The 27,878-nt window shown below is 44.9% G+C and overlaps 2 protein-coding genes and 6 non-coding genes across 16 annotated transcripts; 6 read left to right on the top strand and 2 right to left on the bottom strand.

Annotated features, from left to right (window-relative positions):
• Window positions 1-265: 265 nt before the first annotated feature.
• On the top strand, window positions 266-8,262 carry ttll1 (tubulin tyrosine ligase-like family, member 1). 4 transcript variants are annotated; one of them, XM_076158874.1, is made up of 10 exons: window positions 266-559; window positions 680-800; window positions 1,317-1,525; window positions 1,626-1,806; window positions 2,134-2,271; window positions 2,371-2,479; window positions 2,574-2,717; window positions 3,089-3,175; window positions 3,914-4,077; window positions 6,590-8,262. In XM_076158874.1, the coding sequence occupies exons 2-10, from the start codon at window positions 688-690 to the stop codon at window positions 6,717-6,719; spliced, it is 1,275 nt and encodes a 424-aa protein (XP_076014989.1). In that variant the 5' UTR covers window positions 266-559; window positions 680-687; the 3' UTR covers window positions 6,720-8,262. The 4 variants fall into 4 exon arrangements, 2 of the variants coding, with proteins under 2 accessions (XP_076014989.1, XP_076014988.1); XR_012964484.1 differs by lacking the exon at window positions 266-559 and having other exon boundaries at window positions 591-800; window positions 6,590-7,626; window positions 7,706-8,262; XR_012964485.1 differs by lacking the exon at window positions 266-559 and having other exon boundaries at window positions 591-800; window positions 6,590-7,101; window positions 7,706-8,262.
• Window positions 4,218-4,304, top strand: trnay-gua (transfer RNA tyrosine (anticodon GUA)). The gene is given in 2 exon segments: window positions 4,218-4,254; window positions 4,269-4,304. It is a non-coding gene; the product is annotated as a tRNA-Tyr (tRNA).
• On the top strand, window positions 4,560-4,646 carry trnay-gua (transfer RNA tyrosine (anticodon GUA)). The gene is given in 2 exon segments: window positions 4,560-4,596; window positions 4,611-4,646. It is a non-coding gene; the product is annotated as a tRNA-Tyr (tRNA).
• trnay-aua (transfer RNA tyrosine (anticodon AUA)) lies at window positions 5,567-5,653 on the top strand. The gene is given in 2 exon segments: window positions 5,567-5,603; window positions 5,618-5,653. It is a non-coding gene; the product is annotated as a tRNA-Tyr (tRNA).
• Window positions 5,893-5,980, top strand: trnay-gua (transfer RNA tyrosine (anticodon GUA)). Its single transcript is given in 2 exon segments — window positions 5,893-5,929; window positions 5,945-5,980. It is a non-coding gene; the product is annotated as a tRNA-Tyr (tRNA).
• trnay-gua (transfer RNA tyrosine (anticodon GUA)) lies at window positions 6,301-6,388 on the bottom strand. The gene is given in 2 exon segments: window positions 6,301-6,336; window positions 6,352-6,388. It is a non-coding gene; the product is annotated as a tRNA-Tyr (tRNA).
• Window positions 8,263-8,800: 538 nt separating the features above from the next.
• trnay-gua (transfer RNA tyrosine (anticodon GUA)) lies at window positions 8,801-8,887 on the bottom strand. The gene is given in 2 exon segments: window positions 8,801-8,836; window positions 8,851-8,887. It is a non-coding gene; the product is annotated as a tRNA-Tyr (tRNA).
• A 1,846-nt stretch (window positions 8,888-10,733) lies between these two features.
• pacsin2 (protein kinase C and casein kinase substrate in neurons 2) lies at window positions 10,734-27,839 on the top strand. Of its 6 annotated transcripts, none has more exons than XM_076158850.1 (12): window positions 10,734-10,752; window positions 18,154-18,245; window positions 18,381-18,537; window positions 18,699-18,934; window positions 20,168-20,323; window positions 20,412-20,587; window positions 20,669-20,789; window positions 21,577-21,624; window positions 22,632-22,762; window positions 24,877-25,050; window positions 26,091-26,272; window positions 26,466-27,839. In XM_076158850.1, the coding sequence occupies exons 2-12, from the start codon at window positions 18,189-18,191 to the stop codon at window positions 26,576-26,578; spliced, it is 1,551 nt and encodes a 516-aa protein (XP_076014965.1). In that variant the 5' UTR covers window positions 10,734-10,752; window positions 18,154-18,188; the 3' UTR covers window positions 26,579-27,839. The 6 variants fall into 6 exon arrangements, with proteins under 6 accessions (XP_076014965.1, XP_076014963.1, XP_076014967.1 ...); XM_076158848.1 differs by lacking the exon at window positions 10,734-10,752 and adding an exon at window positions 11,135-11,467; XM_076158849.1 differs by lacking the exon at window positions 10,734-10,752 and adding an exon at window positions 13,846-13,864.
• Window positions 27,840-27,878: the final 39 nt, after the last annotated feature.

A 27,878-nucleotide genomic window follows, 5' to 3' on the forward strand; every position in this document is an offset into this window, starting at 1 on the left:
AAAAGAGCAAGCTTTAGAGCCTAACGCAGTGCAGCACTGCCCTCTACTGGTACTAAGAGGTTATGTTCTTCAATGACATCACTGCGTCCTCCGTTGCTAGGTTATCAACCGGAAAGGCCAAGCCCATCGCGACATTGTTTTCATGTATATTGGACATTTAAATTAGTTTGCGATATTTTCTACTATAACGTATCTATAAATATTTGTCAGTAAGTGAACTTGCAAATGACTGCTGTGCGTATGTTATACTGGAGCTTTTATTGTGAAGAGCACCACTTTGACCGAGGGGCGCGTTTCGTCACGGTGGCTTGGTTGTGGATCAATAAACTCAGCTAATGCTCGTTAGCAACGACATGGCTACCGCGTCCCGGTGTTAACTGGAGCTGTCGGTGATGCTGACAGAGGACCCTCCCGCTTAAAGACAGTCTAGTGAGATTGCATCACCGGGTGATGTCCGACCAGCCTCTGCAGCAGTCCTCGGAACATTGAGCAGCCTGCTAACGGAGCAGCCCGGCTAGCTGCTGCTGATGACTGGCTGTTTCCTGACTTTGATTTGCTGGTAGGTATCTGGAACACAAGCATCTCTTTGTTTCCATGCATGATACTGTTCTCATGTCTGGTTGTCTTCTTGTCTGCTCCCCCTGTCTGTGTACCTGTTATGATGTGCTCCACCCTATAGGAGGCACCATGGCCGGTAAGGTGAAGTGGGTGACAGATATTGAAAAATCTGTCCTAATCAACAACTTTGAGAAGAGAGGATGGACGCAAGTCACAGACACCGAGGACTGGAATTTCTACTGGTTTGTTTACCCCAGAATCTCTTCCAGATGGACGCTGTTCAAGCAAACAAAAAGGGGAAATAGAGTGAAACGGGCTTTTAACACAGCCTGTGTATGAAGGGTGATTGCTAACTTCTGATCCTAGAACATACATCTCAAACTGCTGTGACAACTACATGTTATAATGCTGGTTTCATAAGAGTCCTGTCCAGAGCTGATATAATATTGTCACTTTAGGCACATGTGAAAGTCTGAGTGGCCAAATAAGCCACAAATTCAAAGCCACAGTTAGCCACTATGTAAGCCATGCTTAGTAGACAGTGAAACACATACTTAGTAGTTGTGTGTCTAGTCCCACTCTATTTTCCTTCCTTCCTCTGGAGTCTGTTAATTATAACCACTGTGGTGAGATGCAGTCTTCTTCATTTCACAGTGACAAGCTCAGAACTGATCAAATGTCTATTTATGCGAGAAATTCAAGACATCTAATAAGATTTTGGTGCTCATATCATCACGTTCACTTTCTCACACATGCAGGATGAGCATTCAGACCATCAGGAATGTGTTCAGTGTGGACACCGGCTACCGCCTGTCAGATGAGCAGATGGTCAACCACTTTCCCAACCACTACGAGTTGACCAGGAAGGACCTGATGATCAAAAACATCAAACGCTACCGGAAAGAGCTGGAGAAGGAAAGCAGCCCACTGGCAGAGAAGGACGAGAATGGCAAATACATTTATTTAGGTACTACAATGCAAACATTACTGCCGCGCTGTATCATCTCCGTTTCCCTTTGCTTATTGATGTTGAAAACGTTTCCCTTTCTGATGGTTGTGTTGTGCAGATTTTGTCCCAGTGACGTTCATGCTCCCAGCCGACTACAATCTGTTTGTGGAGGAGTTCCGCAAGAACCCGTCCAGCACCTGGATCATGAAGCCGTGCGGGAAGGCCCAGGGCAAAGGCATCTTCCTCATCAATAAGCTGTCCCAGATCAAAAAGTGGTCCAGAGACAGCCGCACCTCCACGTGCGTTAACAATGTCATAACACGCGCACGCACACTCACACACGCACACACACACTCACAGCCTCCCCTTGTGTTTACCGTCCAGAACTGACTTTTTACATAGATTTGCATGTTGTTGTATCATCCTTTTATCGCCTCACAATGAAAAACAACCAGGCAGACCTCTTTACTGTACTGATCGGCTCACAACAAATGATGTCATAGGAGGAGGGACTGAACTGGTGCTTGAACTGAATTACACAAGAAAACCAGTTTAATCATTTTGCATACAATATCTACTCTGTAACCATTGGAGTTCTATGAAAGCCCTGGTCCCTTTGCCCCCAGGTTTGTAGCGGCCTCTAGTGGTAAGGAAGCGTACGTCATCTCCTTGTACATCGACAATCCTTTACTAATAGGAGGGAAGAAGTTTGACCTGCGACTGTACGTTCTGGTGACCACATATCGGCCCCTCAAATGCTACATGTGAGTAGTACAGTACTGAACCATTACTCTTGAATTTTACATGAACTCTTTGTCCTTTCGTGTTGATAAACAATCTTGTATCTTGGGTTTGACTCTCAGGTACAAGCTTGGCTTCTGTCGGTTCTGCACAGTGAAATACACACCGAGCACCAGTGAGCTGGACAACATGTTTGTTCACCTCACTAACGTGGCCATCCAAAAACACGGGGTAAGTCTGCGTTACAGCTGTTAGACCCTCATACTCCCTAATAAGTAATGACCCAAAGCTAAGTGGTATATCCTTCGATGTGTGTTCATTGCAGGACGACTACAACCACGTTCACGGGGGCAAGTGGACGGTCAGTAACCTGCGTTTGTACCTGGAAAGCACCAGAGGGAAGGAGGTGACTGGCCGACTGTTTGACCAGATTCACTGGATCGTGGTTCAGTCCCTGAAGGCCGTGGCTGTAAGTAGTTTTGTTCACTTACTCATCATTAATTCACTCACCCGTGCATTATGCCAATACATAGCATGAGCGTCACTATTGATTTGCATTTCTAACTACACAGTGCAGCCTGCTATGGCATTTTGGTGATTCAAGCTCTTTAATAGGAGAGCAGCTGTTTGTCCTTATCACAATAGTGCACCCTATGCTCACTTCCCTTTTCCACGAAGCTACCTTATTCACTTCTCCTCTAAGGCCACAACGCACAGAGACAACTGATCACACGATAGAGACAAACTATTTTCCCACATTGATTATTTGCTCACATCCTTTCTGAACACGGCATCGTCATTCTTTGTTGTATTAAACGTTTGACTCTCTCTTTCTCGTAGCCCGTGATGAACAACGACAAACACTGTTTTGAGTGTTATGGATACGATATCATTATTGACGACAAGCTCAAGCCATGGCTCATTGAGGTGAGCGATTTAAGAGCAGAAAGTGTCACAACCATATGTCGTATTACAGATTAACACATTAAAGCAACAGTCTGTAAGATGGAGGAGTGGGTGGATGTAACGTCGGCACATTCAAAATCACTTTCACCACTTGTTTTTTTGTTATGTATCGTTTGAAGATATCAGTTATTAGTATCATGCCTCTTTATTGTGAAGCAAGTTTAAATGCCCTTAAGGCTGACGTGTGTGTGCGTTCTTTGCCAGGTGCCTCTGTGTATTCAAATATGTGGTAAGGGTGTGTCCTTTACCCATTCGCTTTATTATTCTAGCCGGCAAACACATAAACTTTGTCTTAGCGTTAATTCAAAAGATAAAGCGACGCCTCATTGCCTGACATGTATGATGAATTGATGAGCACTACTTCACTCACTACTTTTCCAAGTTCTTGACTTGTTTAACTGGACTCATTTTGACGGCTGCACAATGACGTTCTGGGTTTTCAGGCTACATCTGAGCTATTTCCACTTACAGACACTGATCCGTTCTAATTTGGTCGACACAAACTTGGCTGCAGGGTGTAAATCCTCCTGTATGAGGAACTGAAAGAAATGTCTGCCACAAACCCAGTCAGAAACAGTTTATCCCTGAAACTTGCTCTTAGGATGCAGTTTGTGTGTGTGTGTGTGTGTGTGTGTGTGTGTGTATGTTTGGTATGAGAATTTCTCTTTGAGTATATGTTTATGTGCTGGTGCTCCTCAGGTCAACGCCTCTCCTTCGCTGACATCCAGCACAGCAAATGATCGCATCCTGAAATACAACCTAATCAACGACACCCTCAACATCGTCACGCCCAACGGGGACATACCAGACTGCCGCTGGAACCGCAGCCCGCCAAGAGAGGCCCTGGGAAACTACCAAGTCCTGTAAGTGACATTAAACTCTCTCAGTTTCACTCTGACAGGAACCAGCAACCTGTGAGAGTCAGGTGCAGGCCCAAAATATCAACAAGCAACTCCCACCTCACACTGCCTCACCTGCTATCCACCTGCCCTTTGGACCATGCCCTTCGATAGCTCAGTTGGTAGAGCGGAGGACTGTAGTGTTGATCCCAGGCATCCTTAGGTCGCTGGTTCAAATCCGGCTCGAAGGAGTATCTTTTTGCTAGTGACCTAGTTTACTGTTTTAGTTTAACTCTCAAATCACTTCACTGTAATTGTCCTCCATAGTTTTAGGTCGCTGGATTAAATCCTGTTTGAGGGACTTCTTCTCTACCCACGTGTTACAGAACTGAGCACACACGTGTCCCCCACCATTGTGTCCACACCACCAGCTTGTTCTCCATTTCGTTACAGATACATTGTGTGGCGCTTCAGGCGTCACGCCTGGTCCCCATGTGTGTATTGTCCCTTCGATAGCTCAGTTGGTAGAGCGGAGGACTGTAGTGGGAGACATGGTTATCCTTAGGTCGCTGGTTCAACTCCGGATCGAAGGAGATTGTTTTTTGACTGTTTGGAAAGCTTTTGACCTCATTTAGTGTTTTACTCTAATTGTACTCTATAGGTTTCGTTCAAACCCAGCTTGAGGGACCTCTCCACTATGGATGTTGTACAGAACTAAACACACACACATGCATCACCATTGTGTTCACACCAGTCATATTTGAAAGCTTATTCACCACGGATACACTGTGTGGAGCTTCACCCCTGAGGCCCGGTCACCAGCCGTGCTCTGTCCCTTCCATAGCTCAGTTGGTAGAGCAGAGGACTGTAGTGGTGATCCCAGGCATCCTTAGGCGAAGGACAAACCTTTATGTGAATTCAAACTTACTCATAATGTAACAGACTTCCAAGTGCACTTTGCCATATTGGACTTCTTTGTAGGACTTGATGTTGCAATTGGATTGGTCATCAATGTTGGAATATGAACAAAACCAGCTCAGTATGCAATCGCATTTCTCACAAGGCTTGACCTGTTATCTACTATGTATTTTCTTGAAAAGCCCAATGTCTCTAAGGGCTTTACAGGCCCACAATATCAGAAAAATTCCCTACCCCCTCAAAGCTCTCTAGGAAGACGAAGAAAGACTCTCGCAAAAACCTTAATGTACAAGGGAAAAAGGAAGACACCTCCTGAAAGGCAATTCCAGAAATCTGTGAATGTGTGTTTTCGGAAAGCTTTTGACCGCATTTAGTGTTTTGATCTCACTTAGTGCTGTAATTGTAATTGTCCTCTGTAGTGTTAGGTTGCTGGTTCAAATCCGGCTTGAGGGACCTCTTCACTACTGATGTTGTACAGTACTAAACACACACCATCACCAGTGTGTTCACACCATTCAAAATTTAAATATTATTCTCTGTGGACACACTGTGTGGAGATTCACCTATCAGGGCCGGTCAGGGTGCCACCTGTGACCCTTCGATAGCTCAGTTGGTAGAGAGGAGGACTATAGTAGTGATACCAGGCATCCTTAGGTCGCCAGTTCGAATCCGGCTCGGAGGAGACTGATTTTGCTAGCGACCTAGTTTACTGTTGTAGTTAAACTTGAAATTTTTAACTTCAGCTTTAGGTCGCAGGATTAAATCCAGCTTGAGGGACTTCTTCTCTATACATGTGGTACAGAACTACGCACACACGTGTCCCCACCATTGTGTTCACACCACAAGCTAGTTCTCGACTTCTGTACAGATACATTGTGTGGCGCTTCACCCATGAGGCCCAGCTCCCATATGTGTTTTGTCCCTTCGATAGCTCAGTTGGTAGAGCGGAGGACTGTAGTGGAAAACCCTAGGCAACCTTAGATCGCTGGTTCAAATCCGGCTCAAAGGAGATTGTTTTAATATTGTTCTGTAATGTGGAGCTAAATTCTACTTGATCATCAGCACAGAGACCGGAACAACAGCCGTCGGTTATCTTTTGCCTACTTCATGCAGACTAAACCTGTTGTGACAGTTGCAAACATCCTCAACTCACCGTTCAAATCCAGTTTGAAAGGGCCACATCTGTTTAAACAAACTCCTCCTGGACGAGAGTATCTCTGTCAACGGAACTGTGAGTGTGCAGGGGAGAGTGTGTGTGTTTAGATGTTAGCTAGTTTAGTAGTCTAGATGAAGTTGCCACAGAGGATGACGCCTACCTGGGTAAAAGAGTCCTTCGAGCCGGATTTGAACCAGCGACCTAAGGATACCTGCTGTTTTCCACTACAGTCCTCCGCTCTACCAACTGAGCTATCGAAGGGACATAGATGGATGTCCCATGTTCTGACGTGTGTAAACACAATGTGGCAGGGGGGCTGTGTGTGTGTTTTGCTCATAGGGTATTAGGTAAGCAGAGAGCTTTGTTTACACAGTGAGTCCATGTGAAAGCACCAGGAATTCCCTTATGTGCTCTTTTCACTCTCCTCTCTCTCTCTGATTCCCTTCTGCTCCACGTCTGCAGATACGACGAAGAGCAGGCGCAGAGCGAGAACGCGGAACGTGACCTGCGAAGCCGCTCAGGTCAGGCGCTGGGGTCAAAGGCCGCCAAAGGGAGCACAGGCCCTCGGCCCACGGCTGCCACCTGGAAGTGAGGCGATGTTGCTGACCCATAATGACTTCCTGTACATTATTATGGGCTCTGGTGGGATGCAGGGGATTGAAAGGACCACCCAAACGTTTCCCACCCCCACCTATTGGACAGAGGCCTCTCTGTGTCATGGCACTCAAACTGCCAGGTGGAGAGACAAATGAACAATGTGGTGATATCTGGGTAGCTTTGACGTTTGGGGTTTCTAATTTGTGAAACGTTTGAACGAATGAGCAACCAGGTGAGGAAAAGGGATTAGAACAAAATGAGCTATGCATGATTACTGACACTTTAACCGAGCACATACTACATGTTCTCAAGAGGAGAAGAAGCTCTGCGTGAACGGAAACCTGCAACCTGGCTGATGAACTTAAATGGAATGTTAGGTAAATAAGACATTGAGGGGGAGAGAAGGGGTCTAATGTAACTGCAGTGCAAAGGGCACAATGATATAAATTACGGATAAGCAGTCTGACTAGGATGACATTAATAAATGGATAATAGTATAGGATTCAGTAATGTTTTATATGTTAATTCTTCAGTGTGTATGCTGGGGCCTTTTCTTCAACATTGATTGTACTTAGTCCTGGAAGCACTTTATCAATTCCTTTACTTTGCATTAAATGTTTAATAGATGTCCTATTTTACTCATAATTATCTGCTGCAAATCTTTGTCAAGTAATGAGTGTTAGGAGGAATGTAAGCACATGAATAACCTGCTGAATAACTTGACTTGACGATGCGGCTTGTATGCCTCATCTCTTAAATGAGAATGTGCAGTTTTTGTTTTCATCATTCTTTCGGATTTGCTTATTAAGTCATCAATTTCTCAGTGTTTCTTTCTTTTCAGTGTGGTAAGGAGGCCTGTTGATAATGAACGTAATCTGTTTGGAGATTTAGAATAATCTGAGGTAAATCCTTCAAAAGGCAAATGACCTCTGCTCCAGGGTTCTCGCTGTTGCCACAGTAACAAAGTACGTCTCTGTGCAGCTCTCTTCCTCAACCTTGAGGGTTTGATGCCCAGCGCCACCGCCTCCTCCTTGTTTTGTCCTTGCCCCTGGAGCTGGTTACCACATGCAGGATAACACCCCTGTGAGGCATGTAAACCTTTGGCCTGTGAGCGCTGACCAGCCTTTGGCCTGTGAGCGCTGACCAGCCTTCAGCCAAAACAGTCAGAAAGGAAAAACTGCTTCTTAAAGCTGTCCACTCAGAATACAGAGCCACCTGGACTGGGGAACATCTGAGAGCATGATGGGAGACGCTGACCTCGTATGGGTCAGTGTTTGGCAGGAAGCCATACATTTACATACTAGCCAGACCAAATTCGCTGAGAGCTGGAATGAACTCTGAGGTGCAGCCGACGCACATAAAGTGAGGAAATGGGTGGACCTGAGCTGTTACTGGTTTTCTGTATTTGTGGCCTGTTGTGCTCATGATGAAGAGCTTTGTCTTGTTTTGGCTGTGCAACAATGAACGCTCTTTGTATGAGAAATTCATTGTTTCCTGTTATTTTTTGTCTTCCTTTCAATAAAATATCCATATTGGTGCTGCCTTGAAAACATTTTGCCCTTTTAAAATCAAACAATCGTTGATTTTTTTTATTCACGCTTTTATTTTGAAATGCACCACCAAACGCATTTCTGATTTGTCGAATATTGTTCTTGGTTGTGCCTTTCAAACTGATCTACTACACGACTGTTTACATTAACCTTTTTTGTAACCTTTGCTGCAGATGTCCAGATTCCAAAATTAGCCCGTGGTTTCTTCGTGACTAATTAAAGAGTCTGTCGCTGCAATAGAAGAATCTAAATATGGAGCAGGACATGAGATACCTCTGAACTCTAAAACGGCACATCTGCCTTTTTCCTCTCACGCTGTCAGAGGCGGAATTCGTGTTTGCATACTGTCATTAATATTTGCTTGATAAATTTGATGCATCGCGGGGATATTCACTCCTATACCTCTAACTCTGCCTTGTTCTTCTTGTGCTTGGCCTCTGGTTGATTCGCAAAGATTCAGTTAACATAGACATGATCTATAATGTAGGCATGTATTATCGGCTTTCAAAAATGCAGTGAAAAAAACTCCTTCGAGCCGGATTTGAACCAGCGACCTAAGGATTCCAGCATTTCCACCTACAGTCCTCCGCTCTACCAACTGAGCTATCGAAGGGTCGACGACGTAGGCTTCTTCACAATATAATAACAGCTCTAACAATACTGTCTACATAGTGAGTCCACGTTCAAGCACCGAGTATTCCTCCTCTTTTACTGAGTTACTGCTTTTACTGCGTTTTTGATAAGAATCCCGAGTTCCATGGAACTCATCCTCATCCCGATCCTATTGTTTCTACTACACGAGGAATAATTAAGGAACTGGCTGTTGTGTACAAGGCGTTGGCTTATAACATTTGAGAATCGCGCTTAAGGATATGAGAAGGGCCGCAAATATGTCTGCGAAAGTGAGCCCACTAGGGGGGTTTTAGTTTGTTAACTGAGTTGTTAAAGATAGATTAACACGCACGCATCTGGCAGCAACCCGCGTCAGCTGATTCAGCGACCGCAGCCTTTGATAGGCCTCTCATTACTTTCTGTCAGTGAGGTGCGGTGACTCTTTAAAGTCAGATTTACGAATATATGAATTCAACAGTGTAGCATAAATTCAAACCATTCAACTGGCTGCTTGCACATTGACTACTGGTTATGTTTCGTATACCATATCAACATTCTTTAAACACACATAGATACACTGCCTGGCCAAAAAAAAAGTCGCCACCTGCCTACACTGCCTACATTTTTTTGGCCAGGCAGTGTATTAGGCTAAACAAGAACATTAAATTCATAGTGGCTCAGAGAGAACGTATTTGCTCTGCTTCTTAATTTACCATCACAATTCCACAATTCACACTCATTCAATACAAATTCTTACAAGTTACATTACAAGTTTTATTCTTTGAAGTAATTTATCTTCTTATCTTGTTTTATATAATTTTTTATTTATTATTAAAAAGGGCTGGTCTTTCATTTTTGTCGTGGACTGTACAGCAGTGAGTGTATGCATGTCTTACCTTTACTTGTAAGATTAAGATTTAAGATACGTTATTCTAGTAATTTTGCATGCAATTTGCGGCAATCACATACAATTGATATTTGTCTTGCACCCCCTACATATCACACACACAATTGACACAAACACATGCACTACAGAGGGGGTGCAGAAAGAAGTTCATTCGCCTATCCTTCTGGACAAACATCTCTATGACGTTGGTGTAAAAGTCCTCTTTAACTTCTTTTACTTTTAAAAGTCTCTCTGACTCAATAGAGATTATTGCTAGGGATGAAAGTCCTACGGTGCACTTGACTTCCTCTACCTCACTTTTTTGAGGTAGAGTAGTAGCTACCCACAATGCCATTTGTCTGTAACACCTGAAGAAGAACAATTGCAGAACAAGTCCTTGTGCTCTCTCTCACACACACACACACACACACACACACACACACACACACACACACACACACACACACACACACACACGCCCCCTTCAGTGAGGCAGAGGTACTGGCTGCCTCCCCTCCCGCTTTTTCACTGCAGCGTTATGTCGGATCAGCAAGACTTGTAACAAGACGTCATGATCCCAAATTTCTAGTTCGAGTCTTTAATGCATTTTTTCACTTTCAAAATTCATCCTGCGGGCCGGATTGAACCCCCTAGTGGGCCGGTTTTGGCCGGTATGTGACGGATTGCGCAATACGAGAGGAGGCTCAGCCGTCGCTGCCTCCGTTCGCGTCTTTCCCCCATATTTGAACAGGAAAATACACAAGATCAGCGATATTGACTGTAAAAATCATTGGAATTATTGGAATCGTACAATAATTACATTTCTATCACAGATCAGTGGACAAATATTTCAGGGGAGGCACTGCCTGCCCCTGGCCGCACGTAACCGGCAGCAACCCGTGTCAGCTGATTCACCGACCGCAGCCTTTCACCACTTCCTGATCTCATCAAATGTCAATGGTGGGCTGGATATAACAAAGGTAGTGAGAATTTGGTGATTTGTGCATCCTAACAAGTGCCCGGACAACATACATTTTTTAGCAACTTACCTCATAACCAAGGACTTATTATTATTATTATTATTATTATTATTATTATTATTATTATTATTATTATTATTATTATTATTATTATTATTATTAGTAGTAGTAGTAGTGTTGTTGTTGGGTTACTTGTCTGAGGTGTACTTGGGACATACACCTCAGATTGGAAAACTATGTGTTCATCGTCGTCATGGTAAAAATTACGATGTTTTTTTAGGGACGTGACGTCAGATAGGCACGCCTCTCTATGGTCATGAGGACCTGCGTGAAATGAACCAATATAAACGCGGCTGAGATCGGAAACCAAATAATTTCACAATAAAAGACTTGACAGTAGCACAGCGTCGGGGATTAGGGGAATGCACCCTTTATTTCAAAACCCCCGATTTATGTCGTCAATTCGATCAACTGACTACTCTGTATTTTTACAACCGAGAACAACAACGCATGTCAGCTGAACTGAGTATTATTTTTGCTACATGACCGGAAGTGCTGTGCAGTTATGTGACTAGCTTCACCCTTGTGTCACTCAGTCGATCGGTGGTGCCGCTACTGAGCAGAAAAACGGGGAAAAGATTTGTTAAGTTGGACCACCGAGGCAATCAAATCTTCAATTAACCATCACCTCCCAAGAGGAATAAAGCGCTTCAAGGTAACGTTTCAATGACACTTTAGGCGGTGCTTTTTAAACTTTTAACTAGCTAGACAGGCAATTGGCTAATTCGCTAACGTGAAAGCTCAAGGGCTAGCGATACTTCCCGATAGGTGGAGGTTTGTACTGCGTTGCTAAACTTTCAATGATTCGACCGAGTAATAACTGCATTAATGGTGGCTGGTTGTGTATTTCATATGTCCGTTTGGTTGTGAAAGTGTTGTTGTAGCTTAGTTAGTCAATTTACTCTGTTGCTGTAACTCATTGGTATCTGAGTGCCTCATGCCCAGCACGCAAGGCATTAATAGCCTTAAGACTGAGTGCGACTTCTTAGTAAGTCTCGGTTTGCATGTCGACAACATTTAACATTAAATATTCATACTTTATGTGTTGTGTATGTCGGGGCTTTTCACGTATTTAAACTTCCCTCTGCTGTGTATTTTCCACACGGAGAGACTAGTTGGTGTTTCATAGCCTGGAGTGATAAAGGGCGGGGCAGGTTCCTCCAGCTCTGATAAGGCGCTCCGTGTCATATCATCCCGGGCCCTGTGCTTAAACTGGCCACAGTTAAGTCAAGTATATGGGACGTACTTGTGCTACTTTCTGTAGTTGTGCCCTTGTAAGGCTTCCGTGCTTTGTGCTCGGTCAGTTTGCGCAGTGCAAACCAGGTGCCAACTTGTGATTGCTTGAACTGAGTGTGTAGAAAGTCCCTCAGTCAGGAATAGTACCTGGTGTGTTGTTGTCTTTTTGGAGGATTAGAGCTCAGGGAGTGACAGGGACAGGGAGTCAGTGAGTGTTGTGTGTGACGCTTTCATGGTAGGACAATTCTGATACAATGTTTTAAGTCATGTGATGCAGAAGCAAAAGTGGAACATCGTCTGTCCTATGAGGATGCCATGAGGTTTGTCATAAATCAGTGATCAGACATCAAGGAGATCATCATAGTCATGCTTACAATGAAAGGATGTATGTACTTTTGTGTGTAGTAAGAGTTGTGTTTACAGAGGAAAGCGGCAATGAAACACTGTGGAAAGGCCCCTGGTTCCCTTTTCTGGGGGGGCCCTGTGAACTGATTGCTCTGCTGCAGAACTACGCTAAAGTTAGACCGGGTAGTCCAATTTAGGCCTATTATACTGCTCTCAATTTGGAGGGATCTTGCTCGGTGTATTCTCCAAGCGTGATTCGGTTAAAGGGATGTGAGCCACCACTGAGTCATCTTATTTCCCCAGACAACTAAGTTTGGGTATTCACGACAAGGTATCAAGCTTTAAAATCAGTACACGGTTAGTACCACAAAGCTTTCTGTCTGTTGCAATGCACCCCTGAATGCTTAAATGTCAAAGTCAATCATGAGGCTATATGATTGACTTTGTCAGAGGAGTTGATGCGTTAATTTTTGTTCATGGGTGGAGACGCTTTCCTGAAATGTCTGCACTTGCTGTTCTGTCATGTGAGTGTAGGCCAGCGGGGGGTTCCACAGGAAAAAGTGCAGAGTTCGCCTGACGGTGACGTCAGGATCTCCCCTTCCCTGTCATGTAATACACAATTTCCCTCCATTATGTTTCTCTCCTGTTTCTCTGCTGCCCTGTCCAATGGAAAATGCCTGAAAGTGTGGAACAAACGCCATTGTGTTTCAATGACCATGGAGCAAAGCGGCTTTGCTATGTTGACACCACAGCTAACCGGGTTTGGATGGAGAGGTGATGTCATTGTCTAGTATTTTGCAGCCTCTTATACAACAAAGCTTGCGGCTGCAGAGAGTGAAATTTGTGTGATCAGCAGGTCCTGCACAGCTGTTGAGCCCACAGGAAGGAGGGCAAAGGCGATTGACTTTGAGCGAAAGAAAATCAATGTCATGACCCTATGCTGCTATGGAAACTTTTGACCTTCAACTTTATGGGCATGTACGACAGAGAATGAAGCAGTGGAATGGCTTTATTTTCCCCTCATAGCCCAGTGGGATTTAGTAACGCGTCCTGCTGTGAAACCGCAATATTGAAGGGATAGATGAGCTCAGCTGCATACCCGCCTGTAAGTCATTGCGTGCGTTTTATGCAACAAAAGAAGGAAATGGAAACAGGCAGCTACCTCCTGATGAAAAAAAATCACCCCTGGTCAGATAAGCAATTTAAGAGTGATTATGACACTGTAGGAGTTTTTCAACGCTCTTGTTATGTAATCGTTCAGCCCATAGCGTGTAAAATGTCTGTCTGTTTTTGTCTGTGTTTAAAGCCTCGTAGACGGAAGTTGCGCCTTTTCCTTGGGAGATCTGCAGTGTCATCCGTGTGGGAACGCTGCTCCAATGACGATTAGGCAGACAGGGCTGAGTCTCATTATTTTGCAGGGAGCAGAGTGACACAACATCCTGCAGGATGACTCTGCTCAATGTAACCTGAGGTGTGTGCACATGTTTCCCCACTCCAGCAGTGACAAATCAGCTGACTGGGTGAGACAGAGGCAGAACTAATTATCGAGATCCGTTGTGAAAAGAGTCATCAGTGACACAACAGCAAGTTAACTGGAGGGAATTCTATAATTGATTATAGAATTTAATCGTTAAGCAATAACAATTCCAGACATGTCGTATCACTCTAGTAAACACAGTGAACTTGTAATCGCCATCGGTTACGGTTTTGGCAGATTATAGCCCACAGTCATTAGTTGCAGTCCTATTAAAGATGGCACCATTGTTGCCACCCAGTTCTGACACTGTTATGACTGTGCTGTGCAACGTGGATAAGAGTATCTGCTGCACCTGCCTGAACGATGAATAATTGGTGAGCCCAGGAATACAAGCAAATTAAACCATTTCCCATAAAAAGGAATTTACAATCGTCAGTGTGCAGTCTAGGACAACATTCCATTCAAGTTTCTATGCTGGTACACTCATATATTTACAGACGTGACTGAATCTGCCAAGCCTGAATTGCAGGCGTGCATGTGCCTGTCAGCTGTGAGCGAGCGCCTCACCGCACACTGAAGCTATTGTTTCACCTTCTTCTGCGCCATACATGGATCATACACATGTTCATCTGTCAAAGCAGCTTCAACACAGTTTGCTGATGGATTGTGAGAAGGTGTCATCCTGTGTGTGTGTGTCTAGTTAATAACCTAATATAGTTAGAGTTATGTCTGGTGTTTTCCTCATCCATCTCTTCCTTGCTCTCCTTTCCCATGTCCTCTCTTTGCCTGTTGTAAAGGTCACCAGTGTCTCGTGTGTGTGTGTGTGTGTGTTGCTGAGACATGACTCGGGTCTTCTCACTTCCAGCAGCACACAGCAGTTCAACACGGGTGTCCATGTGTTTCCAATAACGGGGCCATATCTGCTGTCTCACTCTCTGAGCATCTCTCACCAGATCTTCCCTAACTCCACACAGCTGCTCTCTGAATCATTATTCACACACAATGAAACACAAAGATTATAAGCACTTTTAATCGTGGCTATGCCCTAAAAGCGAATCCCAGTGATGTGACTGAGGTATAGATGCAGTTTGACTTGCATCTGCTCAGCACGCAGAGCTGCAGTATGGCTGCCATAGCCTTTAGGTATGCATTTGTTCATTTCACAACCTCGTTAACATCCAAGTTCCTGCATGCTCAGTACATTTACTTATCAGGTTTGATCATTGTTGCGTGGGATTACACGATCACCAAGCCTGTAAAGGAAGATCTCACATCCAGACAAGTTTAGACCAAATTTCTTAACCAGTTTCAGCACCCATATGTTACTTATTTACCTCTTCCTCACTTCATATTTTGATGACAAACTCCAGGCCAGATTGTCACTTCTTCAGTTGACGTCACAGCGTATGCGTGTGGAATTGATCTCATGTGCATAGCAGCACACGGTGTTGAGTTTCCCAGCCTTCTCCTGAAGAGTGATGGACGCAGTGGACTTCAGACCTCAGCTCAGTCAACACCATTGTTTACTCTTCTGGGTCAGGCTGCATGCAATTGTTTTAACAGAGTCCCAATGTCCTAGAGAGCCAAGGGTGTGCGGACGTTTGTTCCTGTTTGCTGTTGATTACATCAGACCTGGAAAAGAGCTCTTGTGCTGAAGGAATTCCCTTTTATCTTGTTTTAATAACACAGTGGCCAGTTTGAGAACTTTACTCGATGTATTACACAAACTAATACAGAAGCTGACATGATGTTTGATGTCGGCATCACCTCCATTTTAACTAGCTAAGACAGGAAACATGCTAACTTTGACTTTTGACTTTGCTCCCACACTTCATACACGCTTTGGTGAAAGTTGTCAGCTGTCATAGTTTCTGCTGGGCAGCGTTTGATGTCTGAAGGCTTGCTCCCATGTTTAGAGTGGGTATTTGTGGCTTGTCCCATGGCCTCTCTGTCCTTCTCTTGTGCTGTCTCAGTGAGTGAAGAATGTGAGCAGCTGCTAGGGGAAAGGGAGAGAGGCAGCGAGGAAAACACTGGTCTGACCATTGGATTTGCATGCTGACAGATGAGCTTCCTCGTGTGTCTCATTGACAGACACGCAGAAGCAGACTGATTGATCTGACTCATCACTGTGATGGTTTGTCTCTTTGAGTATCATTCAATCCCTTCCACCCTGAGCATTCATATGAATACCTGTGAGTGAGACCACAGAGACTCTGGACTCCTTCCCCTCTCCAAACCATAGTTCAACCAAATCTAGTATAGATTAGATATGTTATGAGAGCACTGGTCCAGACTAAAATGTGGTTTTAGATTAGTTATAGGTTTTTAGTATGAAGGTATTGACATCGGTATCGACTGCCACTCAAATGTGTCCTGTAATGCGTACAAAACTGTGTCCTCTCACATGAATGACACATAGCGTCTGTCTCTATGTGTTGGGCTGTTTGACCTGATTGTGTTTTTTCCGCGATATTCTTTACTGAAAGCACTACAACTACAAACACAGCAAAGGCAGGATTGTTCAGCTGCCTCCCTGGTCAGTGGCGGCCACAATACTCCCCTCTGTCCAAGCGCTGCCCCGCAGGGCACGGGCCACTGACCATTGACCAACACGCACACACATACACGCGCATACACACATCACCTCAGTGTCTCACTCAACTGAAAGAGACCCTGTTCGCACTTGGCACTAAAGATGCGCCTCGTTTGATTAAATCACAAGTGGATAGCTGCACATTAGCTTTAAGAGCTCCATTCAATGTTATTGATGATGAAATGACTATAAACATTTCCCTGATGGGACTTGGATGTTGTTTAGTTTGTGTTCTGATGCAGAAGAAGCTTTAGAAGAGTGGGATTCACTCATGACTGGTTAGTTAATAATTCCCTTATCTAAATACAATGTGAAGACATTAAGAACACAAAGGGATCTGATTATACACCAGAGTCGGAGGTAATCAGAGACGTATATTACCATACAAATGCTCCCCTGAATGCATTAACATCTTGTTTGTTGTGTAGCTGAGCACTGGGCTGCAACTAATGCTTATGTTGTATTATTGATGAATCTGTTTTCCATTAAACAGTTATTCATAAACCCCACAAGCTGTCTAGAATAATGTGATAGTGACAACATCCTAACAGGAGTAATCAACATTCTTGTTGTTGATTGATTTATGTTCACAGACCTGATTGATTATTTGGAGTTTTTGGCACTTCTGAAGGTCTGAAAATCTGCAGTTGTTGTTTCTTCAGTTCAGGACCGAAGAGGAGCTCACTCACCCTACAGAGGTAGAGGGAGAGTCGGGGTGATGGAGAGAGAGAAAAGAGGAGTGGAAGGGGGGAGTGAAAGAGGATGGAGGAGAGGAAGAGGGGATGAGCAGAGAGACGAAGCCACAAAAGATGGATATGAGAGGAGGAGGAGGGGGGAGGAGACTAACAGAGGACTGACTGTCTGAAGTCGTCTGAAGGAAACGGAAGCTCCCAACTGTGTGCCTCTTGACACACACACACACACACACACACACACACACACACACACACACACACACACACACACACACACACACACACACACACACACACACACACTGACACACACACTGACACACACACACACTGCACACACACAGAGACCCAGTAAGCCAAGGCTCTGTATGCCAGTCAGCTCTGTGCTTTCTATATATCTTGCGTCCATGGAAGTAAGCTTATGGAAATGAAGGAAAACGACCGCCCGCTGTTGAGCTTATCCAACTAGAACACACACACACACACACACACACACACACACACACACACACACACACACACACACACACACACACACACACACACACACCCTTTCTCTTATCTGCAGCAAATCCATCACAGTTGTCTGTTAGGGAATGGCCTTGTAACGGAATGATAAGGCAGGGTGATTGTTGTTGGCTGGTTCATTACACCCGCACACACACACAGACACAGATGGAACATTTTGGGGGTGTTTTTTGCCCCCTCTAGCTCAGCTTCAAGTCATTTTCAGTACTTCAGGCCTATCGCTTTCACCCATTGACTCGTTTTTGTTTACTCCCATCAGCGTCTGGTAGCATCGTCTTCAGGTGCTCAGCTGTAGCAGAGAGGTTGTGGCAATCATTGTCTCACTTAACAGCTTCTTCTACATGGTTGCAATTTGTATAATAATGATCAATATCTAGGACAATTGTTTGAATTGTAGTGGTATGTTTTTGTCTATGAGCAAAGAAGTAATGTTTGTGATGCTGATAACCATGCTTTGTGTGTTTTAGGCCCTACACACTGAGTGTAACAAAGGGCAGCAACGATGTCAGGCTCCTACGATGACTCCATGATCGATGTCTCCAGTGATAGCTTCTGGGAGGTGAGACGTGTGCGCACATTGACATAAGCAGAGCAAATTCGAATTCATGCAACACCTTCAAGCCCTTAGCACGTGCATCTAACTTTGACGTCTCTGCTCCATCTCGTCTGTCACCTCTGTGTCTTTCGCTCTCAGGTAGGAAACTATAAGCGCACGGTGAAACGAGTGGACGACGGCAGCCGGCTCTCCACCGATCTGATGAGCTGTCTTCATGAACGAGCACGTATCGAAAAGGCCTACGCCCAGCAGCTCACAGAATGGGCCAAACGCTGGCGGCAACTGGTAGAGAAAGGTGAGCATATAAAACATAAAAAAGAAATAGGGGATAGTAACGTTTTTGTATAACTCAAGCTCTTTGGGTTGTACACTGGGAGCAACTACCTTGGCTGTTCCTTTCACTAACCTGTAAAGAACATGAAATCACCACAGACTGATGAATATCTGTCGCCCCAGGCCCTCAGTATGGCACCCTGGAGCGGGCGTGGTCCGCCCTGTGCACCGAGGCGGAGAAGGTGAGCGAACTCCACATGGAGGTGAAGGCGGCGCTGATGGGGGAGGATTACGAGAAGCTGAAGAACTGGCAGAGGGACTCGTACCACAAACAGATGATCGGCGGCTTCAAGGAAACCAAGGAGGCTGACGACGGCTTCCGCAAGGCCCAGAAACCCTGGGCCAAGAAACTAAAAGAGGTGTGTGTGTGTGTGTGTGTGTGTGTGTGTGTGTGTGTGTGTGTGTGTGTGTGTGTGTGTGTGTGTGTGTGTGTGTGTGTGTGTGTGTGTGTGTGTGTGTGTGTGTGTGTGTGTGTGTGTGTGTGTGTGTGTGTGTGTGTGTGTGTGTGTGTGTGTGTCCATCATTCATTCATCTCAGTGACCGCAGCCATGGTGATTTATTCTTGGCATCATTTTGCCTGATTGCACATAACTGATTGACTCACCATCATTAGTTTTTGGCTCCGTTTCTCTCCGCGGTTACTTTGCCGCTCGCTACACAACAACAACAGCAGAGCAGTAACACAATGTGAAACGGCTGCCAAATACCAAATTGTGCCAGAATAATTGTTGTAAGTTTTAGATCCTGTTTACTTGGCGGTAGAATCCATCTTTGTCTGGGTGGGTGTGTGTGTGTACATGTGCGTGTCCGTGCTTTTCTGGGTTTCCTCAGAGCATTGCACATTTTTCCGACTTCCAGCCTGTGGTCCTTTCTAACACGTGTTGTTACCGGGGGGCGGGGGAGTGTTGACATCCTGGCCTTGTCATCCGGCGACACATAGTGATTTATTTATTGACCAGACAGACACGGGACAAAATGTCAGCAGGCAGAGCAGGAAATGAGGCTGATTGTGATTAACGACGTGGGCGACACATTCAGCCACACTTACTCCTAAAGACTCCAGTGTTTAGTGGATCTGCATTTAGAGAGGAACAAAATGATTGATTCCTCTTCTGTCAAAATTATAGAGGAGGGCCACTTACAATCACATGATCTGCACAATAAGGACTTGGCCTGATTGGCTCTTGGTTGCGGCCAAGTTAATATTGGGCAATGCCCCAGATGGCTCCACACGAAAATCGCAGCGGAAGCGTTTGGTTCCTCATTTCTATTGAACGTTAAATATAAACAGGGAAATACTTAATTCCCTGTGGTCATACAAAATATTCATCAGCGTGTGTTTGTTGCTATCCCTCTCTCTCATCTTACTGTGTACCAAGCGTCACCCAGCTTATTCTTTCATCCTGTTGCCATGGGAATTAACACTCAAATGTAATGTAAACATCTAGAGACAACCTATGAAGAAGAGTAAGCACTGTGCTGGTTCAACCTCATGTGCTATTTAGTGACATTAGTTATTCAGTAAACCAGAATAACTAGTTTGTGTAATTGCTGGTGAGGTTGTGTAATCCCTGTCATGCTGCAATCCACAGGTGGACGCAATGAAGAAGACGTACCACGCTGCCTGCAAAGAGGAGAAGCTGGCGGCGAGCAGGGAGACCAACAGCAAGCTGGAGAGCAACAACAACCCAGAAGCCCAGAAGAAACTGCAGGACAAGGTGGAGAAGTGCCAACAGGAAGTGCAGAAGGTAGGATTGGGTTTCAGGAGATGAGACTTGTTTGTAGGGATAGCGTTTTGTTTTGTGAGGGTCATGAGTGTGTGTGTGTTTCTCCCAGACTAAAGAGCGCTATGAGAAATCCCTGGAAGAGCTGGATAAGTTGACCCCTCAGTACATGGAGAACATGGAGCAGGTGTTTGAGCAGTGGCAGCAGTTTGAGGACAAACGCATCTGCTTCTTCAGAGAGCTCCTGCTGGAGGTCAAACAGCACACCGATCTCTCATCCAATCACAGGTCAGACAAAGGCCGTCAACCTCTGTGCGCGGGATATGCTTTTGACACAGGAAATCAATATTTACTGAACTGTCTACACAGATTCCAGACTATCTACCACACACTGGAGGACACCATCTCTGCCACTGACGCAGAGGAGGATCTGAAATGGTTCCGCTCCAATCACGGCCCCGGCATGCCAATGAACTGGCCCCAATTTGAGGTACAGCAGCTCAGGCACACGCAAATGCAGAAGGAGAGATGAATGTAGGGAATAGTGAAGGTGGAGAGTTTTCTCATGTGTTCAAGTGTCATGTCACACAACCAGAAAGTGGATGAGGCAAACAGCATAGGCAGGTCCCGAACACGTGGTATAAACCAATTTCATTTTGTTCCTTGCAAGTGTGCGGTTTGTCATCGGGGTCGCAAGTAGATCAGCCCGCAGCAGTTGGAAAGTGTCAGCGAGACCGAAGTAGTTTCTGTCGTCCTGCCAATAGGAGGTGATTCGAGAAAAAGAGGAAATGAGAGCGAGAGAAAAGCCACATGGGCCTGCTGTGCTGCGATTTATAGTCCTGCAGGGTGATCCTGAAGGGTGCCTGCTTCCACTTCCATCACGACCGCAATACTTTCCTTCTTCTGAAAAGCACATTTTTTTACACATATATATATTTATACATTGATGAGAAGGTGCTGTGTGAGACGCAAGCATACAAGAATATGCAGAAGCTGTGGTTGGCAAGGCCGTCATCTGTGGCAACACGGGCATAGCATGCAACACATAACCTGTCAGGCAGCTTCAGCAGTGCGGGATAACCATGGAAACCTGCACGGCGCCATAACCTGCAAACGCCAAACTTATCACGGCTTATTCACATCCTCACTGATCCTGCCAGCTTCATTACGTCGCATCTAACAACGGCTTAGAAGTTTGTTTTGTTTTGTTTTTGTCTGCACTAACCTCCTTGTTCTGCCCCCGCCCTCCTTCCCTCCCCCCTCCCCCTATCTGACAGAATTTGGACTGGTCCCATCCTCGCACCTTAAAGAGAAGGTCCATTGTAGTGAGTTCTGCATGGGATGGCTGCTCTGTCACAGCAGCCGTGTGGGGGGAGGGGGGGGGGGGCTTTATTTCCCAACTAACAACACTCTCACTCCTTTACTGCTTCAAAGTGTGTGTGTGTGTATGTGTGTGTGTGTGTGTTATTGCTTATTCAAGTAGCTCCTCTTTACAAACCATCATATGCTCCTGGTTTTTCCCTGGATGTTGGAATTCCTAGAATAACTGTATATCAATATGAAAGCAACTCTGTCTCTCTGTTCTCTCTACCCTCGGACCTCTGACCCCCTGACCCCCTGACCTTTAGATCTGTTAAAGCCTTAAAACTCTGATACATCAGTAGGGTCAGATGATCACTTGGGAAAATCTTTGTGGGGTCATACTTCCAAGTGTTATATATTATGTGTGCGAAAGGGGGTAGAAGAGGGCAGCGGTCTGAGTGATGTTCATTCTAAACATCAAGCTCCTTTACAACAAGGACACACAAGCAGAAGGACGCCGGCTTTTGTCCGACTGTATGTTGGTTTCAAGCCCTTCTACTTTTTGTCCTTGCACACAAGAATGACTTCATACATCTGGGTCTCCATAGATGTGTGAAATTCCCACTTTATGTATGTTTAAGTGAACATAGAGGAGCTTGTGACTGTGGGATTGGACCTCTCCTCTCTCTGCTCCGCTCTCCCTGTTCAGCCTCTGTGGAGTCCTCAGTGTTGTTTCTTTCAGCGGGTGATGGATGCTGTATGCGATTTGCCTTTCGGGCTTACAAGGGCCTGAACAAACAGACATGCATGTACAGTTTTAAGAAAGTTTCTCCAGAGTCCATCTCACAGCTTGAGAAACGTTCAATGACTTTGGACCGTGTTAAAGTGTGTGTTTCTTGTGTGTGTACATGCCTGTGATATCTTCTTCCTATTCTAGCTATGAAGGCACATTTTGACTAGTGTTACAATCAAGCTGAGCACTGCCATTGGTGCCGCTTTTGACTCTAATGTGTGTGTGTGTGTTGACCAGGACTGGTCCATAGACCTGAACAGGACGCTAAGCAGGAGAGACAAGAAGAAGCCGTCTGATGGAGTCACACTTACAGGCATCAGTCAGACTGGGTCAGATCAGTCTGGACAGCCTGCCAAGACCAGCAGCAGGTAGATATTAGATCACCTCTCTCTTTCTCTCTCTCTTACACACTCTCTCTCTCACAAACACACACAAGCACACACACACACACACACACACACACACACACACACACACACACACACACACACACACACACTACTCAAACTGATAACGTGCAGACGAAACACAAAAAATATGCAAGGCCAATTCACACACAGTAGAATCCTGGAAAGTTGACCTCAATTGAGAGAGAGACACACGCACACGCACAAGCGCACATACACACACACTTAAATCTAAACTTCCCATGTCTGAGATGATCCAGTCCTCTGCACATTGTGTGCACCTCCTGTTGAGCAATCCTTGTAAACATTTCCTTCAGGGAAGCTCCAGGATTGACGTCTGTGTCTGCAGCAGTCGCCACGACAACGGTAAACATTTTGTCACAGATTGTTGGGAAAGAAGTCATCGCTGGGAGACTTGAACCCGATGGTGCATAGTTGAACTCGTGCCAAAAGGAATGTGGAAATTTTGCTCTCTCTCACACACCAAGACGCTTGCAGTCTGAGCTGGTATGGAAAAGTTGAAAGGAAGCACCTGAACCTCACACACAAAATACAGGTTGTTGTAGCTTAAACATAACCAGATATCATATCTCACTTAATTTACTATCATAGCAAACGCCGGCTCAGTTAAGATGTCGTGAATCACAGCCTGGAGGTTCTCCAGTATAGATCATCTCACTTTAATAACAGTCCTAATGACATATAATGCTGTTGAGGATTAGAGTCGCTCTGTGTTGCTTGGCATTATAAATAACATGATGTAATATTTCTAAGCCAAGATAAGATAAGAATTTTATTTGGTCGGGGCGGGGAAGTTTTGTCTGGGTTGTTGTGGCCTGGCAACCAAGGACGTGGCAACAATTCATGAAAAAAGCAGTAAAGATAAAGACTTTTAAGGTCAGAATCAAGTTAGCTGAAGACCGTTTGAACGTTTGCCCGGGCGGTCGAGCTTGTTGCGGGGGGGCGATGTGTGCGTTCGAGGCTGGGGGCTTCAGGCTCTGGCTTGGGCTTGGCCTTAACGCTTCACATTCCTTTGCTTCTCTGTAATGAGCGTTTAGTGTGCAAACACCTGCGCTATCTGCCGTATCTAAACATCGACGCAGGGAAGCATTGGTGTTTGAGCGGCGTTCACCAGGGGAGTCAACGCAGGGAATGCCAGGCATGGGAAGCATTTAACCTCTGAACCTGCAAGTCCCTGTCATAGCAGCATGTACAGCAGATAGTGTGAGGAGGGACTGGGGGATTGAAGTATTACATAATGGACAGCGTGGAAATCTAAAGCAACGTCCTCTGAAATTCAGTATTCAAGTATTTGTACATATAATTTCTGGCTTACTTCGACTTTGCACTAATTGTAGACAGCTTGATCTTGATAATTGTTTGGTAGAGCTTTTTATCAGTTAGTCCTCAGTTTGCCCTCGGGGGTTTTTCCTTTATCTGCTAAGTAACCTGAAGTTTAAGTCAACATGGTTTGCCTGTAACTCAGCAGCTTGTGAGAGACACAGAATAATAACACGTACTCGCCCGAGTACTTCAGTTCATAGTTATTAAGGTAAGATTTGTTTGTTGACAGTTGCCACTTGATGTTGCATTGTGCTGGACTCCCACTGGAGCTCTGTTTGTTGTAATAACGCCTGTGGATGAGCTCAGAGCGTGACTGTGTACACAGAGGCGTTCACGCTACTTTGCCTCACTGCTCCCGGGCCCATTGCTTCTTCTTATAATCCTGTCAACAGGGAAATGGAAACGGTGCGTTTGCTCCGATGCAAGCATGGGGGCCGACTTTAATCAGGGGCGTGTGACTTCTACATCCTGATAAAAGTGTTAAAAAGTGTCAAATCTGTTGTATTAATGAGTCTTAAGTCCCTAGACTTCAACAAACCCATATGAACCTCATAAGATGTACAGAATGTCATAATCTGCATTTAACATCCAATTTCCCAGGGTTCCACACTGTACATACTGTATGTGTCCACAAGTCAGGACAGGAGTGTGTGTGTGTGTGTTTGTCCGAGCTGTCTGTGTGTGTACGTGCACGTCAACAACCCATCTCTCATTGTGTCCCGTGTTGTCAGCTTGACCGCGCCCAGTAAAACAGCACCAGTGGGCTTGAACCCCTTTGATGAGGAAGATGAGGAGGTGGATGTGGAAGAAGAGGAGGAGGAGGAGAAGGAAGAGGAGGAGGAGGTGGCCGTGCAGCAGCAAACCTCAGTCAACCACATCAGTGTGGATAAAGAGGAAATAAAAACGTTGGTGAACGGGAGGAAAACTCCCACAAGAGACCCCCACCCTCCTTTCCACTTTTCTTTAACTTTCTTTTTTTCAGTCCAGCATTCATTCTCTCGTTCTTTTCACACCGTACTTTGTTCCCTCCCTTCCTCCTCCTCTTCGTCTCCCCCCCACTTTTTTTTTTCGCCAGGTGGCAGGTCGTCACGTTGCTCTGCATGGTCGCAGGAATGCCCATGCACACACACACACTCTTCTATTACTCACAAAATATTCTCCCAATATGTCTCATGTGCTACAGTCAGACCTGAGTGTTGATATAAATAATGTATAGAATGATGATCTATTTCATTAATGTAACTCTTGAGTTTCCAAAGAGGAAATCGTGTGTCCATTTTCTAAATACAAGCACACACAATTCAATTTAGTTATTACTTATGGGAGAGTTAACCAGTTAAACCACAATGTAAACATTTATCTGTGGGGTGAGACAGCGTGTGAACAGGTCTGACTGTACCTTATTAATGTGTATGTGCCAGTGTGTGTTTACTGTCTTTCAACTGCTCTCTCTCTTCTGCTGATGGTCTCATTGGTGTGATTTTGGCTCCCTCTGTTGGCCACCCAGGTTAAACTCCAATCACCGTCCCCGCTTGATCTTGGTCGTTTTTTTCCCACTGTGTTTGTGTCGTGTTGTTGTGTGTCGCATCGCACCGTTGAATGTGTATGATCTCAAAGTGTTGTACACAACCGAATCTGTAGCCTGAAGTTGAATGCTTTCCTTGCAGCGTCGTCACAAGCGCGCATGTTCTTCACTCATTGAGCCGGAATGAAGGCGTTTATGTTTGGCAGCATTAATCAGAAACCCATCGATGGATTCTGAGTTGCATTTGGCTTTTTTTGTGTGGTGTTTTATTTGTTTTCCTTCGCTTTTCTAACTCTAAATGTGTTGGTCTTTCTTTCTACCATGGCTTGATGGATTGGCCTCCGTGTTTGTAGTCCCTTGAGGCCCAAGGAAACACGCCGTCCACTCTCTAAAGCAGCTTTGTTTTGTCTCTTGGTCCAGTGCGGGCAGTGTGGAGAAGACCCCAGACTGGTCGGACGAAGAGACGGCCGCGAACCCGTTCTCCACCAACGGCGATGGCAATCCGTTTGAAGACGAGCCGACATCTCCTGTGGTATCTGTGCCCGTGCGAGCTCTCTATGACTACGAGGGACAGGAGCAGGATGAGCTGAGCTTCAAAGCAGGTAAAAGCAGGGACTGTGACAATGTTACCTTGGATTCCAAATTGTTTCAACTATAGGTATTCCAAAATGTAAGAATTCTTGTCAGATCCCAGTGGTTTTTCTGCAGTATAAAGATGAATCTGCCTAATTTCTCTGTAATTGAAGTACAATAAGGGAGGGAGGGTTTGAAACATGTTTCTTCTTGTTGCTCCAGGTGAGGAGTTGACCAAGATCGGCGGAGAAGACGATCAGGGCTGGTGCAAAGGCCAGCTCAAGGGTGGACAGGTCGGTCTGTATCCTGCCAACTACGTGGAAGACATCCAGTAGTGTGTGTGACTGAAGAAAGAAGAATGTGGCGGGGTGTTGATAGACGACAGAGTGGCTGGAAACGGGGAAGCCGGGGAAGCTGGGGGCCTCATTTTAGATTTTTGGCCCCAGTCGGCCCCTTCTATTGGAAGACTGGAGTCGGAGAAGGACGACTGGGAGAAGTTGCAGATTACAAAAGGACCATTTGAGACGTTTCTTCCTTCCATTGACCTACGTAGAAACTAAGTGGAAATGAACCACATCCAGTAGAGCCTAAATGCGACGCTTCCAGATGATTCCAGACGGGGGAAGATCACTGAGGAAAATATGTTCAGAGCCACAGATGTCTTGGAATCAATCCCATTTATGCTGTTACAAAAAACACGATTACTGCAAGTATCATTTTAAAAAGAGTCAATGAGAGTTGTGTGTGAATTTATATATTGTTCAAAGAAACACTGGGATGACAAATCATCTTGTAATGTTACATGATATTACATGCAGCCTCAGCACGTTCGCCACTGTGGATTCAGGGAGACGATTCCTCCTGAAGTTACACTTTAATCAATTCAGTCCATGTTTGTCTTTTTGGTTTGATATCTTGAGGATTATGTTCGACGAAATCGGCTCATCTCGTGTCAGATTTAACTTGATTTTTAAAGTAGTAATGAAATTGCGCTGCCATTCTTTTCAGGAAGTTAACTTTTGTTATTTTATATAAGGAAGGGGCTTCGTCCGGAGTTATCGTTCCTTTCTATCATCCGTTCTTGGATGAATCTCCTGTCACTGCAATTGAATGTATGTGCGCTCACTGATGATATTAGCTCATTTGCTGGTTGTCCACAAGAAACGTTCTCAAGCCACACACAAAAAATCCCCCTGCTGATTATAGATTGTAATCCTCACATTTATTTTTAATATTCTGATTTTTTCCTTCATCACTGAAAGTTTCTTGTAAAGGTTATCACACTTGAAGCTCTGTTATTTTTATTCTCACATCTAATGAAATATTATGGGGATGTTTCCCTTTTGAAATATGTTACAGTTCAGCAATAAAGCCACAGCTACAGCGTGGTTAGTCATAGGTGTGTGTTCATACCGGCATGTAAATAGCATAAATATACTTATTTTAACAAATTAAGATTGAAATCACATCACATGACCTGATATTTCATTGGAAATTGAAGCCTGTTAATTTATGATGCCACAAGTGCTTTTGTTCTCCTTTTGAATGCTGTGATTGAGAATCAGTCTGTACAATAATTGAATGTTTTATGGCAAATGTCCCTTGGATCTATTATTTTGTTCTATTTGTAAATAT

This window comes from Genypterus blacodes, unplaced genomic scaffold, assembly GCF_046128005.1.
Source record: "Genypterus blacodes isolate CSIRO-AG114 ecotype Tasmania unplaced genomic scaffold, CSIRO-AGI_Gbla_v1 ptg000090l_1, whole genome shotgun sequence".
Lineage (NCBI taxonomy): Eukaryota > Metazoa > Chordata > Actinopteri > Ophidiiformes > Ophidiidae > Genypterus > Genypterus blacodes.

What these genes read in the sequence shown, in the direction of transcription:
- ttll1 (XM_076158873.1), top strand. Translation starts at nt 595, where the DNA reads ATGCATGATACTGTTCTCATGTCTGGTTGTCTTCTTGTCTGCTCCCCC. An exon ending in TGGCAAATACATTTATTTAG is followed by an intron (nt 1,526 to 1,625) that starts GTACTACAATGC and finishes TGTGTTGTGCAG; the next exon opens with ATTTTGTCCCAGTGACGTTC. An exon ending in TCAAGCCATGGCTCATTGAG is followed by an intron (nt 3,176 to 3,913) that starts GTGAGCGATTTA and finishes GGTGCTCCTCAG; the next exon opens with GTCAACGCCTCTCCTTCGCT.
- pacsin2 (XM_076158850.1), top strand. Translation starts at nt 18,189, where the DNA reads ATGTCAGGCTCCTACGATGACTCCATGATCGATGTCTCCAGTGATAGC. An exon ending in GCCAACAGGAAGTGCAGAAG is followed by an intron (nt 20,324 to 20,411) that starts GTAGGATTGGGT and finishes TGTTTCTCCCAG; the next exon opens with ACTAAAGAGCGCTATGAGAA. An exon ending in TGAACTGGCCCCAATTTGAG is followed by an intron (nt 20,790 to 21,576) that starts GTACAGCAGCTC and finishes CCTATCTGACAG; the next exon opens with AATTTGGACTGGTCCCATCC.